This window comes from Corvus hawaiiensis, chromosome 3 (assembly GCF_020740725.1).
Source record: "Corvus hawaiiensis isolate bCorHaw1 chromosome 3, bCorHaw1.pri.cur, whole genome shotgun sequence".
Classification (NCBI taxonomy): domain Eukaryota; kingdom Metazoa; phylum Chordata; class Aves; order Passeriformes; family Corvidae; genus Corvus; species Corvus hawaiiensis.
Window position 1 is genome coordinate 73993549 of NC_063215.1, and position 15642 is coordinate 74009190.

Consider the following 15642-nt stretch of genomic DNA (forward strand, 5'->3'; position numbering starts at 1 on the left):
AGTTTTACATTTTTCTTGTTTGACTCTTAACACTTCATCATTTAATTGAATGAGGAGTATATTTCACTGCTATTTCAACAAGAATTCCTTGTTGTTTTGCAGTTTGACAAAGCAATTCTACAGAAGTGGGTAGATTTTTAAGGCTGAGCAAAAGCTGTAAATATGCTAAGTTTTAAGACAGTTTTTTCCTTCAGAGATGCATATCTGAAAATTAAGAATTGAGTCACCAAAATTTGAGAATTAATATAATAACTATCATTTAATGCAAATAATTTTAATCGAATGGATTCTGCTTTTCTAACATATTTTCATTACTGGACTCCCCTTTTGTCTCTTGTACTCTTACATAACACTTCACTGATTTCCTTTTGGCTGCCTATCATACTTGATTAGGTTTATTTTCAAATTCTAACATGACAATGATGCCTCCTTACTATAAGTAATTCTCTGTGATCTCTGCACCCAGTTGAGATTTCCTATTGTGCTTGACATTGTCATGAGACTCTTGAGAGTATGTTAGAAAGGCAGATTAAAAAACATAATTGTACAACATCCAAAAACCTCAAACCTGAGCAGACCTCAAAATGAGAGAGGAAGGGGAAACTGAGAACCTGAAAAAAACCCAAACAAACTAGGAGGTAAAAATCTAGGTTTTAAAATGGAAACTAGAAAAGGGTTTCTCATAGGTCATTTTGCTTAGTTCTGGTTTCCTTCAATTCCTTTTTCATTTTCAGTATGCCATCCTTATCTCACATTTCCCAGACAAGTATGCATTCCCTCCTTCTTCTCCATTCAATACTTTATTCTTTTCCTGTTCCTTTATCCTATCCAGAGCACTTCTTTCCATGTTCCAGATCACCCCAGTTTAATTCTCCCCCCTTTAGAAGTTCTTTGCATTATGATCCTCTGTACACAGCCACAATTGTGCTTTGCCTTTGCATTGTGTTGAAGTTGACTGACCACTTTTGCATGACAACTATTTATAAGTGTTACACTGGCTTTACTTTAAATTGAAGAAGTCACTAAGATCTCTACAATCTTGGTAAGGTTCTTAAAAATAATGACCTGTCTTCCTATTTCTGTTTTTGTGCCTTGTAGAGGTTTCCACTCTTGAAAAATATCCTAGGGATAGGATATGGGAACTGCCATACTTTTGAAAAGTTGTTTGCTAGTAACATTTCAAACACTTCTAAAGCTTACCTCCAATTAAATGAATGTTATTCTTGCTTAAGCTATGTATGATGGCAAGTAGAACCTCCTAAAGGGGTCTACAAAAGCAGAAAATATTCTTGAAAACAGTGATTGTCTTGAGAAATAAATATAACTTTAAAGAGGATTGCATTCTCATTTTTATAATCTGCTCTGTAGAAATGTCTAGGCATATACCACTATAGCCAGAAAGAGTAATTGAGTGGTATAACAAGGGCAGAAATTAATCACCTTGTACTTCATAATTGGAAGGTTGCTTACAAATTTAACTCAGTTGTAAATTCCAACCTGTGAGGTAGTAATAATTTCCAAACATTAACTTGTGCTGCCCTACTATGATCTAATTGTATGGCTCACTAGATAAGCAAATTAAAGTATCCCTGACACAATTCTGTGATCAGTTCCTCATAGTGTACTTCTATATGCTACAGGTTGTATATCTTAAATGGCTAAAATAACCAGTTATTTTCATTTTAGTCTTAAAAACCTGAAAACTTGACTGAGCCACAGGGCTTACTAAATACTGTTTTCTGTTCCTTTGTCTGTTGTAAAGTTTCATAAGAAGTCTTATTTCTTTACCTGTGCTTGAGATATTGTTTATGTTTAAATTAATATGGATATACTGAGTGTTTTAAAATTGTGGCTTTGGCCCTTCTTACTACCTTCAGAATATCATCCTTTATGTTATTTTAAGAGCTATAATGAAACATACTTATGGGTTCCAGGCTTTAGCATGTGCAACTTTGCTTTTTATTGTTGGTAGCTGAAATACTAACTTTTAGTGGAACTGGGAAAATGCAGCAAAATACCCTTATTAGAAAGATTCTGTTCCATGAAATCACCTTGATAGAGAAATTTTTACTTGCTCTCTCATAAAGTTTTCAAATAAATTTATTCTTATATCCTTTTTAGTTACACATGAGCTAAGGTACACTTAAAGTGTTTGTGTGCTATTAGTTGACAATTCAAGATCTTTGGCAGATTTTGGGTAAATATTTTAAATGTAGCACATAGTAGACTACTTTTTTTTGTCTGTTAATATACAAAATTTGAAAGTTACAATATACTTCCATAAGGAAAGTGAACTTCATTTTACTGTGTCGTTTTGTTGAGTTTTTTTAGGAGAAAGAGTAGTATCCCTTATTGACAGATATTTTCTGTAATTCTTACTAAATTTTAGCCTATAAAAATGATTTAGTACTTTAAATTAGTTCTTAAATATATTTTGATGATAAAAGCTACTGATTACAAGAATAAGTTTTTAATTAAAGACTTCCCAATAGCTATTGTTTCTCTGTGAGTCTTGGCTCTGTTCCTCAAGCATGCAGTTGTTAACATTTGTGATGGGTATTCATGATAATAGGTTTTTTTAAAATAAGATCATAATATTAAGGGCAATATTTAATAGTATTGCAACCCGGAAAATAAAGTTTTATTAAGACATAGAAGCATATTTTTAATGTACAGACAAACATTACACTGTAAAGAGGGGACTGATGTACAGTTTTCTGGATAGTGAGAAATGTCAAGTGATGCAACGCTTTTTTATTACTGAAGTGATGCATTGGTAAGAATAAGAGAAATACATTTATCTCATAGAATAAAATAGAAATGAGCAGAAACTATGGAGAACTAGTGTAGGGGTGTGAGAGAATTCACTAGTGTTTTTGTGAACTTAGCCCAATTTCTTTTCTCTATATTTTTGCAGTTCTGATATCCTTTATATGTTGTTATCCATGATACAATAAAACTTATTTCTGAAAAATTATGCTTTATTTTTATTGGTTTCACTTGTTTGGGTTTTTTTCTAAGATGATGAAATTGTGATTTTTTAAAAAATTAACTAATTTTTCAATGCATGTTTCTTGTCTAGCTGCTAAGGAAAAGGCATATAGGAAATGACATAGTTACGATTGTCTTCCAAGAGCCAGGAGCACTTCCTTTTACTCCAAAAAATATTCGTTCCCACTTTCAACATGTATTTGTCATAGTCAAAGTGCATAATCCTTGCACTGAAAATGTGTGTTATAGGTGAGTATAGCCTTATAACTATTTAAGTTTGTTACTGAGACTACAATGGAACTGTGTTTTCTCGCTGTTTTGTGTTTCTTATAGATATTATGTGCACAATTTTAAAATTTCTGCTGCAGTTCCTGTGAATTTGAAACCCCAGTGTCTCCCTTGCACACATCTAGAGTTATGGATCTGCAGTTTGCCGAACTCCATGTTGCTGATTTATGGCCACAAAATGTGGATATAACAAGTTAATAAAAATAAGATTTGCAGACAGACCAATAAAATTAATTTAGAATTTGTATTGCGCGTTTCCTTTTTTTGAAGAAAGTAATTTAAAGTATTTCAGAAGGCCATTGACCTGTATGAATCCCTGAGTATGACAATATGACACCAGGATGAGTCATAGCCTTTAAGCACATGCATGAGGACTTTTGGAGTATGGAAAACCATTATAAATTTCAGATGATTTTAACTCTCACATTGAAGTCACTGCATCATGAATTTTAGCCAGATAACCAAGGTGGAAACACAGTTGTGAATTAGTTGGGAATTGTGCAAATAGTGATAAAGACATGAAACATTATGACGCAAGATTATGCATAAATGTTATTTATTCATTATATAGAATGAAATTAAAATACATCATGAGAGTGGGTCATATTACTATCTTTTAGCTACCTACTAGAACTTAAACTGTATTTTAGAACTTGAGTTTGTTTTGGTAAGTGTTTTGTGTTGATTAATACATACATTTCCTAAGTTATATTTTTCTTACTATTAAACTATATCTGTCATTCCAAATGTGACTGTATTTCAGTCAAACAAATAGTAGTTTTACGTACTGTGTACAGTATTTTGAAATATTTTTCTGTTGAAATGTGTTACGTATATCTCAATTAGAGGTATAATTGTATCAATTAGGAAATATTCCTATTCTCTTACATTTTGCTGTGAACTGTCTAGATCAAGAATTGCAAGTGTCTTCCAATTTTATGAACATAGAGTAGGCAGCTTAAACAGGTGGAGAATGCTCCATTATAGTCACATTTGACACCAATATTTTTTCACTGAATTCACACTTCATTGTAGAAAAAGATTTGAGGATAAAAATTAATTCTGTTTCTATTTATAAATTTCTTAGTTTTAAGATGATGCAACTGAGTGACAGCTGAAAATTATAGACTTACATAAAAATAATTTTTAAAAATACTTCTCTCATTTATTTCTCACAATGCCTTTTTGTATTTATTCCATTAAGGAAGGGAGACATTGACATCCTAAGAAGTTGTCTTTGATATTTTTTGTTTTAATAAGATACATTCATAATGTCCTTTATATATTTAAAAGAAGAAAGCCTTTTCAAAACAGACAACCCAATCAGTTTTCTTTGATGTGTCTGAAATGTCTGCAAAATTGGCATGTCAAAGCTGTACTCAATTGTGTAAATGGATTGCAGAGATCACAGTTCTGCTTATCATCTGATTTTTTTTTTCCTAGGGAATTAATAATTTTGTTGTGGTTTTTTGTTTTGTTTTTTCTATTTCCAGTGTTGGTGTTTCACGATCAAAAGATGTTCCCTCATTTGGTCCACCCATTCCCAAAGGAGTAACTTTCCCCAAGTCTGCAGTCTTTAGGGACTTCCTTTTAGCCAAAGTTATTAATGCTGAAAATGCGGCACATAAGTCGGAAAAATTTCGAGCCATGGCCACAAGGACACGTCAAGAGTACTTAAAAGATCTGGCAGAAAACTTTGTTACCACAGCTACAGTGGATACTTCAGCCAAGTTCAGCTTTATTACTTTAGGGGCAAAAAAGAAGGAAAAAGTGAAACCAAGGAAAGATGCACATCTATTCAGTGTTGGAGCAATTATGTGGAATGTGATTGCCCGAGATTTTGGCCAGTCTGCTGACATTGAATGTCTCCTTGGAATCTCCAATGAGTTTATCATGTTGATTGAAAAGGAATCAAAAAACGTTGTGTTTAACTGCTCCTGCAGAGATGTTATTGGATGGACATCTGGATTAATGAGCATCAAAATATTTTATGAAAGAGGAGAATGTATTCTTCTGTCTGTAGCAGATAATTGTACTGAAGACATCAGAGAAATTGTTCAAAGACTTGAAGTAAGTACAGTTTCTAAACTGGAATTCTAGTTTTTTTTATGAACAGTTATTTGTCTACATCTCCTTTGAGATATAATTAAAAATGTTCTATGTTTATAGTTCAGGAGTGTTTTCAGTCTTCAGAGAGCATTACAAATAGTAATCTTCAAAACAGCATGTGAGGTAAAGGTTATCAACCTGTTTTTCAGGGGTAAGGATTCAGATACCATTAATCTGATTACTTGCCCAAGGCCATGGATGGTCCCAGAGTTGAAATCAGGACTGAAAAGCTTTTGCCACCTCTTGCTGTAGCCTGTTCTCAAATCACACTCTTGTAGGTAGAAATATCATTAATTAAAAAATAAATAAAATCTTAATGTGTAAAATGTACTTTGACTTTTTGTAATAATGCGTGAGAACATTAGTGGAAAATATTTTGTAAGTGATTCTGCTGATTTATTCCTCTGTACTGAGAAAGTGCGGGAAGTAAAGGAAACCAGACCAAGTAATGCCAGTTTTAACAGCTGACTGGATAAAGTTTTTCAGGCACTTGATGACCCTGTCAGTACTACTGTCGTGCAGTCAGTACAGATGAAATGACAGGAGCTCCAAAGCAAAAGTGCTGATGCATGTAGTGGTTGCAGTTCACTCTTTGATCTTAATTTAAGTGATTTAGATCGTCTTAGGGTTCTCTTCTACTAGAAAGCTCAGCACTGAAAAGAAACCCCTCTGCTTACAGTTTTCACGCTGGAACAGATGGATTGCAGCTGATGATTTAGGGCCTCTCTAGTACTGCAGTCACATTTAGCATTGCTCAATATCGTTGCCTAAATAATAACTTTCTTCCAAAGTACAATTACTGTTTCAAGAGGTGAATGTCTTTGAACTCTTCTTGCCACTGCTATATTATCCTTTTCAATTGAAGCCTTCAGTTTCACATTCCTTAGACAGATATTTCCCTTCTAGAAAATAGTGCTCCCATTAGGTCTTGTTAACCGAACAATATAAATTTCCTAACACAAATGGAAAACAAGATTTAAAGTTCTAGTGAAAACTGCTCCTGTCATCAGTGACAATTTTTTCTGCTGTTTTTCGCTTACTCGGTTTTGCAAAACATGGAAATAGTGCATGTTGCCGAAGACGGATCTTTAAGATTTGGTAATTAAAAACACAAAATTAAAAGTTTATCTATGTTTACTTGAAGATTTTCTCTTTTTTTAGTCAGATTTGGGGTTAAATAATGAGAAATTGGTTTCAAGCCTAAAAGTTTGCATCAGATATTATGAAATTTACCTGAATATTATCTTCAAGTATCTATTCCAATGAACTCTGACTGCCTTCTTTATCCCTGCCACCTATCCAACCTTCACTCTAATTAAAAGAGTTAACTATTTATTTTAGAACAATTTTTGTCCCTGTTTCTTGCCTCATCTTTTTCTCCTTTTCCACTGCTTCTTCCTCTCTTTTGAAAGCTGGATATTGATATTATTTTCTGGTTGTTTTATAACATTGAATGCTTTCTACAGTCCTTACATACATTTGTATGTATACATTAGAACCACTAAAAATTATTTAAAACTCTGATGCCACACTTTATGCGCATACTTTAAAAACCTTACAAGTGTCTCAGAACACATCTAAGGTTAACAACCACATGTGCCAGCAGATGCTAAACATGAAAGCTCAAACTCCATTGTAATATCAATCTTCAGTGGCCAGATGATTAACCCTTTTCAGTCATGAGTTAAAGCATTTCCTAAAACCAGTGAGCAGAACATTGTAATTACTAAATGAAATTGTCAAAGAAATTACTAGACTTTATTGCCTGGACTTAAATCATGCAGGTAAAAAGGACACCTATCTGAATATCCAGATTAAGAAAAGTTGTAAAAAGCTAGCTGACAGCATGATTTTAGTTTGAACTGAAACAATTGTTCCAGGACTGAAAAGAGAGCTGTGACTTGTCAGTCTAGACAAATTTGTATTTGTGGGGAGAATATCTAGTTATAGAAAGTAGAAAGAGCAGCAAACTATAGATTAACTTGGAGGGTTGTGTTGGAGGGCAGGAAAAGCAGTGGTTTTGAGCTTTAGGATAACAGAGAATGGCAGAGTGATAAAAGATGAAATGGGAACACTGAATGGATCTTTAGACGAGAATCTGAGTTGACAAAATTTCCTTAGTATCCCGTATATTAAAAAAACCTCTTCACCTTCTTCGTGGCACTTAGAGGATCTCTGTCTTTTAACTTTATCTGTTTTAAGTGCATTTAGAGAATCCAGCTCTTAGTTCATTTGTGGTCACAAGATCAGTGAAGCTGCAACCAAGTCAGCAGAATGCCATGTTTTGAAGTGGAGCAGCACTGTGTTTAATGTGACATTACTATGTAATATGCAGTGTTACCTTTTAGGAATATACACTTGGGGAAGACTAGATCTCCTGAAATACTTCCCACTGGGAATAGATGAGTCTTTGGCAGGAATCTTTATCTTTCTTATCTTTGAACTTTTAAATATTTAACTAACTTGAAGAAGAGATTTTGAGTGCTTTGAGTTGGGGAAATCCATACACTTTGCTGGTGCATTCATTTTGCAGTATTCTATAATTGTGACATAATGATAAAGAGGTGTCAGCGCCCAAAAAAGAGTATTATGTAGCTTAATAAGGATAAAATTCCATCCCTCAGCTGGGCTGAAGACTGTAATAGCATGTTCTTTTCACTGCATGACTAAATGTGTATTTTAAAAATTTGTGACAGAAGTATAGCTAACAAAGAGCTGAAAATTTCCTTTTCACTTATCTAGTTCACAAATTATGAAAGTCTTATTGAAATTTAGTCATGACTGAAGGGTTGAAAATAAAAGAGCTAGGTTAACAATATGTTAAAGGTTTCAGTATGCTATATGCACAGTTATAAACACAGTGGAAAGTTCTATTTAAAAAGGAAAGTTTCTAAAATATACCAAAATCTCAGAGCAGAAAAATGACAAAGGAAATAGGTGCTTTGTTTTTGTTATGAAAACCCAGAACCTGACTTTGTAAACAAGGCCTCCAGAGTACATTTTGGACATCTCAAGAATGACTTTCACATTGTAGTTTTGAAACCTACATCTGGAGAAGTAACTGGAAAGATTATGAATCAAAGTGCTGCAGTTCAACTCACCTAAATTTTCCAAGCAATAATTCTCAGAATATCAGATCCTTGCAGTATCTTCCGTATTTCACAGTTCACAGAAGATTATCCCTTAATGAATGAGGGCTAGTTGTATTTCATTACCTCACAGGTTAAAAGCATGAGCATACACCGGCTTCCTCAGATCAGCAAAGTTAAAATAACTCATAGGTTTGTGGAACTTGGGTCTCATGTGTGCAAATCCTAATTCTTTCTGCTGAGTGACAGATACCCGTATAGAAGTATTCTGTAAAGAAAACAGCACTTTGAAACTTACTAAGGTACCAAATCTTGTGACATTCAGTCATGACCAAGTTGCAGGCATGACCAAGTTGCAGGCACAAAGACTAGAAAGTATTTCCAGTTAGCCATTGGATTGGAAAGGGAGTAAATATTAGGACTTTCATCCCTGACTCTATAATAATTGTGGGCAACAGATCAATCTAAACAGGAAAAGTGCCAAAAAGGAAGCTACAAAAGTATGCTTTGCTATGTGTGAAGTTCCTTTGTCAGTGATGGAGGCATGTTTTTGTAATTATTACCAGTGAAGGAGACAGTCCCATCCATTCCTTGCCTGCCACCTCTTTGGAACACTGTTTTGAAAAGCACCCTGATTTTTCAGCTGTACCTTATCCTGCTCTGTCTGCATGGCTGCACAAGTGCTATTGCAATACAGGGGACAGCACAGGGGCAGTGGTGTCTTGTGTCAGTTTAAACCTTCTGTGAAACCTCATCGAGTCAACTGCCTCTGACTCGGGTGCTGGAAGGAGTGGTTTTGTGACAGCTGTACCCCGTCACAGTGCAACATCTCATGAGCTGTACAGTCCTGCTCCCTCATCATGCAGCCCTGAATCAGGTTAAGCCATTCTGCTGTGGCAAGCACACTATAAACTAGTAAGCTAGCCTGCCTGGATTCTCGCTCAAGCTGGCAATGGAGAGCAAGAGTGACTTTTCCAAAATAGCCTCCTGAATAAAGCTATAAAACAACCTTTGCAGAGATTTATCTGGCACAGCTGACAGTAAAGGACACTAGCCTCCTATCTTAAGCTCCTTTAATTAAATGCCCAAAATGGGTAACTAAATGCTCAAACTGTGTGTTTTTGTGATGCACACTAAACCCAGCCATAAACAGCATGAACACCTTTGTGGAACAAGGTATGGTGTGCCATGGAACTGCTCTTAGTGTAGCATGACCTTGGGAAGATCCCTTGATCTGTATTGTAACATATGCATCTCTAAAAGGCAGGTATTTGCCTTGGTAGAGTGTTTGTGGGAGATCTTTGATATGCACTACAAAGATCTTTCATATGCACTACAAAGATCTTTGATAATGTTTCATAGTGGTTAAGATTGTGTTCTAATTGTCCTAATGAAGCTAAGTACATACTGGTTTTGTGACACCGACAAAAGGGAAGGCTGGGGTAACTCTCAAACTTCCTTGTAATACAGGCTTGAATTTTGTCTTCTGCGTGTGGTGCAGTATCCCAGCTTACTTGTTGTATGATCATGTTTTACATGAAAAAACTGTTGAGAACTTGTTTCACAGTCTATAGAAATGAACCTGCTTAGCAAAATCTGAATTTGAAGGGTTTTGGTTACTCTGTATAAAAACAAAACTACTTTTCATTGAATATGAGGAAAGTAATTTTTTTGTATTCTAAGTTTTCCAGTGACAAGAAAACTCTCATCCCATTTTAGTAATATCCTCATCTGGAGATGATGGTAGTTAATCTGCCTATGAAGCAAAATAAATTAATACTTTCTTCATTGCTATTTTCCTGAGGAAAACAAGCTGCTAGAACTGAAGCACTTCACTCAATTTGGCTCATGTTATAGCTCGTGTTTAATACTGTTTAATACTGAGTAAAAAATTCTTGCATTCCTGCAGTCAGCCAAAAAGAACGAAGTAATTGACAGGGTTGTTTTGTATTTTGAAATATTTTTAGCGTCATGAAATTTTTTATTCCTTTTGTTTTATGTAGAAACCTTCATTCAAACATAAATGTTAAAATAATTTCATTTTAGTGTATTAAAGATACTTAATATCCAGCCATACATGACCTTATAGTGTTTGTAAACAGATGTGTCTGTGTGCCCTGACAATCGCGTTAACGATCTGGTGCTTCTTTAGATAGTGACCAGAGGATGTGAAACCACGGAAATGACCCTGCGGAGGAATGGGTTGGGCCAGCTTGGATTCCACGTGAACTTTGAAGGGATAGTGGCAGACGTGGAGCCCTTTGGTTTTGCATGGAAAGCAGGCCTACGGCAAGGGAGCCGCCTGGTTGAGATCTGCAAAGTGGCTGTGGCAACTCTGACTCACGAGCAAATGATCGACCTTTTACGCACATCGGTGACAGTAAAAGTGGTGATTATTCAACCACACGAGGATGGAGCGCCCAGAAGGTAACCAGCAGCCTTCTCAACGCAACATTTGTATCTGGGTTTTTTTCCTCTGCTCCTGCTTAAATGATGGCTTTTATTGGAGGCCTTCAGTAAACGGATATTGTCTGTCGTGTTGGGTGATAGTATTATTGAGGGTCTTAAAGCAATCTTATCCCCAAACCCCATATTGACTTGTTACAAAAGATAAAATAAGATCCTACAAGAAATTTAATGGAAAATTTAGTTTTGTATTACTTTAAAAGGGCAGGAAGTAAACTTTAGTGTGTCATGACCAAGCTGTTCTGAAAGCTGATGTTACTTCTTTTCTTCCATAGGAGAGTTTTATGTTTATGCTGAATTTAAAAATGTGGAATCCTTCTTATAAAATTGTACCTTGTTTTTGTGATTTCTCCAATTCCTGACTATTGAAAAATATTTGTTTTACTTTTTTCTTCTATTGAAATTTAATGAAAATAGTGAATTACTGGGTTCTGGACATATATGGTACCAAGTACCAAGTACCAAGTCCTACTCACTTTCTACAGAAATCTAATTTCTTCACATTAAACAGTGAATTCCATCAATGGGTTTATCATTTAAAGCAGAGAAATCTTGTTGCAACTTGAAATATATGCTCACGCTCAGGGAACGACAGTAAAAAAAATCATTACAGTGACTGTGTCAGTGTTTTCAGGAATGAGATGCATTTTACTTTCATCAGTGTTCCTTTTTTGGTGACAAAATACATTTTTCTCCATCTTTAATATCATGAGGCAGAGAAGTAGGAAAAAATCAAAACTTTGTAACAGTGTGACTTTATTTCTCACTCTCCTTGCCTAGTCAGTGTTAATTTGGCTCATTCTAAATGAGAACAGTATCAGAGTATATTTAATTACTTCTCTTCTTGTAGCAGGCCAACTTTAAATCTCTTGTTGATTTTTAATTCAACAGAAAAAACATTAGATGTGTTGCTTTTGGCAAGACAACAAGCAATAAAATTTTACGTAGCGTGCAGCACTGTGAAGTCAATGCCAACTGTATGCGAATGCTGTTTAATTGGTGGCAATTCTCCAAGCAGTCATTGGCCTGATGTATGACACACAAGGGCTGTCCCCTGCCTCAACCTGCATGTTGATGCCCCTTTCAGAACAAAATGCCTGTGAATGTAGAATACCACCGTTTTGCTTAGTTGGATAGAAATTTGCAATTAAGCCTCTCTTTGCTTAGCTTTGCTATTCTCACCATCTGCTTCTGGGTATGAATTTTCACTGACTTGTTTGGTATACATTTCCAAGCTGTTTACAGAATATGAGCCTAATGAGCTGATCCTACTATATTGAAGGTAGAAATGTGTATTTTATAGGCCCTGATAGAAAAATACATACTGTATGAACTGTTTATATTGTCTTTGATATAAATCTTCTTCTAGAGGTAAAATGTTTAAATCCCAGATCAGTGTGATACATAGCACCCAAGTCTATGTGTAGGAGGAGTTTGAACTGAGTGTTAGCACACTGGGAAAAATCTGCAAAAGCTGCTCCTCTTTATAATTTTGAGCATTTTTAAAACTGTGACTAATTACTAAGAAAAATGAATTTTTTTTAAAACTATGTGTCTGTTCTAAAATTTTTTAAAAAGCATGTTTTAAGTTCTTTTTAGCTTTACCTTTCTAGTATATATATATTAAAAAGAAATGTCTCTCTGTCTCAAATACCAATTCCCACTGAAACAGAGAGCTGCTCATTTTCCTGTTTATATCCCTAAAAATACAATTAGTGACTTCGATTGTCCAGTCTCTGGAGGGTTTTGAGCTTGCCTTTTTGCAATGTTTATAATCTAAACAGAGCAGACAGAACACCATTGTAGGTGTTGTGTGACAAGTCTGAGAATTTCAGTTGACAAATATGATCTATGACATCGTAAAATATATTAATGAATGAGGGGAAAGAGGAGAGGGCAGAAAGCGATAAATTATATAAATTTGGGGAAAAAAAGATAGCCTATCACTGCTACTTACTAGTTAAAACTTGTGCAAATCCATCTCCCTGTTTGCTACTCAATTGCTTCTCTTAGCCTTCTGCAGGTTCTTGTCACAGAAACAGAGAATAGTTGAGGTTGGAAAGGATCTCTGCAGCTTTTTGAGTCGAGCCCCATTGCTCAAAGCAAGGTCAGCTAGAGCAGACACTGCTGATGGACATGTTCACTGGGTTTTGTATATCTCCAAGGATGGAGATTCAACCATTCAATATTTCAATTTCAGTATGCAATCATCCTTTCAGTAACAAAAGTTTTTATGTTTACTTACATGGAATTTCCTGTACTTCAGTTTTGCACCTTGCCTTCTGTGTTCTCACTGGATACAACTCTTAAGTCTGTCATCTTTTTTCCTTATCACCCCATTAGATATTTTATACACATTGATAAAATCCCTCCTGAGCCTTTTCTTTCCCTGGCTGAATGATCCCAGCCCTCAGCCTCTCCTTATGATTCAGATACTCTCAGCCCTTAATTGTCTTTGATCCTTTGCTGGATTTGCTCCATATGTTCATGTCTCTCTTGTACTCTGGTATCAGGTTTACTGAGAAATTTACAGGCAGTAGTTCTGGACATAAAAGGGGAGTATCTGGAGAACTAAAATCTATTTCACCTTCATTTGACAAGAAATGTCACTGTCCATGGAGAGTCTATGCATGGCCAAATAGGATAGAATCAAGCCTCTGTGAGTGATAACAAACACATACCTGTGATAAACATTTAAGGCAGGTGTGACAGTTCATCAGGAGAGAACTTTTTTGTATCAAGTAACTGTAATAATTATCAAATAACACTCAAAGCTGACATACAGATATTCCTGTTACATTTGGGGGTCCATCCATCCTTGACCCATACATTACACGTGTCTAGGGGAATGATGGTTAAAAAGCAGGAGAAAGCTTTACATCTATGCTACAGTAATTATTGCTTTTATTCACAGCTGGGTTTAGAGGTTTCCTGCTTAGAAATGATGCATCAGACTATCTGATATATGTAGGAAAAAATATCTGGAGGCTGAAATAAGTCCCTTGAAAGTTTGTCTCATCCTACAGAGTATATGATCTTTTGGCAGTTGGGTAGGCTTTTCTTCTCTGTATTTCAACCTGATTTCTCAGAGTACATACTGGTGGTTTGTTCTTTTAGGTTTCTTGGGGTTTTTTGTTTTTTAACCTAAATACCATAATCTAGGGTTTCAAGTTCAGCCACTAAGATTTTTCCCCCAGTGCATGGACATAAAAATACATTCATCCTTGTTTCTAAAAGAATCAGTTGCATTAAAATTTTACACACATTTACAAGAATAGAAATATAATTTTAGAAAAAAAAATCCAGAGTTTCATGAAAACATCCATATGTATCATTTTATTAATGCCTGTCTTTAATTTTCTGAGATAATCAGCTGATTTTCACTTCTTGAAAGACTAGCTTCTGTTTAGCTTTGTCTGCTGGGTTTTTTGAATACAAAGCAAAGAGGAATTTTTCTTTGCATTGCTTACTAGCATTGGTTCCTTGCTGGGATCAAATTCTGAAGTGAGTTTACACAGATTGGATGTGAGTGCCATGGAGTGTCTTGGGAATTGTACCCTTCAAGTGAAAATTAGTTTCAAGTGTATAAGGGTATTTCCAAAGCAGTCCCTTGAAAAAACATCAGCCAAAGTGGAGATCTTTAATCAAGTTCTTGACTTCATTTTTGTTTTGTCTGTTTTTGTCTTACCCACAAATAATCTTCAATCCATCATTTTAAAAGAAAACCAACAAAATATGTGTGCACCCCCTGAGAATAAACTATTAGCAATAAACTATTAACAAGGATTTTTTTTTTTCTGCATACCATCTTGCGTTCATTTATTTCAGCATGAAAATAAATTATTTGAATGTTGAAGGTGCTTACAAAAGAATGTTACAGACTGATTAGGAAATTACAGAGGAAAATTCTGCTCAATAAATGTCTTCCTTTACTTAATGTAGATCCTTCTACTAAAGTCTTGATAGTAGTATATGCAAAAGCAATCATGGAATAAGGCCTTTCATTTATTATTCTATAGAATTAATGGACTTGAGACAAAGCTCCTGCTGTTTTCAGTTTGCTCCAGCAATTAAATAATCATGCACAAATTGATGCAGAAATCAAAATTATTTGTGTGGCATCAGGCTGATATTTAGATAGAAAGAAGATTGCTCTTTAAAACATAAGTTCTTTAAATTACAAAGCAGTATTAGAACAAACATATTAGTCATTGTTTTCAGATCTGAATAAGTATTCTTGTGTCGTATTTGTTTCTGTGCTAGGTCTGTCCCTTCAGAATTGTTGGTTTGTTCTTGTTGTTGCCAATATTCCGTGGTACTGCAGCGCAGTAGCTGGGATTGTGTGCGTTTGAGCAGGAGAATAATGGTGTTCATTCTGATTTGCTCTCGCTGGTGGTGTTACAGCAGTGCTCAAGGACACTATACCCTTAATCAGCCAAATCCAATCAAGGAATTCAAGCACTTCTAGATCTATTTTGAACTGTAGATTTTGTTAGATTCTTTTTTACTACGTTTTACCTATGTGTCTGTCTTAGTTCAACTGCCATTATATATATATATAAAAAACTGCTTGAGAGCTGGTTAAGAAACAATTTCTAGGAAATTTAGAAATCAAAAAAAACTTAAAGCAAAATTTCTGGGGCTGGGCTTTAAACAGAAACTGGTGAGCTGTAGCAGCAGTAGTTTCCACTGTTGGTCT

General features: G+C 35.1%; 1 protein-coding gene across 6 annotated transcripts in view; it reads left to right on the forward strand.

Moving 5' to 3' along the window:
- The window catches only part of SIPA1L2 (signal induced proliferation associated 1 like 2), a 126597-nt gene that overhangs the window by 73821 nt on the left and 37134 nt on the right, over positions 1-15642 (forward strand). For all 6 annotated transcript variants that reach the window (XM_048296858.1, XM_048296854.1, XM_048296855.1 and 3 more), the window contains 3 exons: positions 3083-3240; positions 4773-5349; positions 10630-10904. In XM_048296858.1, the coding sequence (XP_048152815.1) occupies positions 3083-3240; positions 4773-5349; positions 10630-10904 (1010 nt within the window). The remainder of the gene's footprint in view (positions 1-3082; positions 3241-4772; positions 5350-10629; positions 10905-15642) is intronic.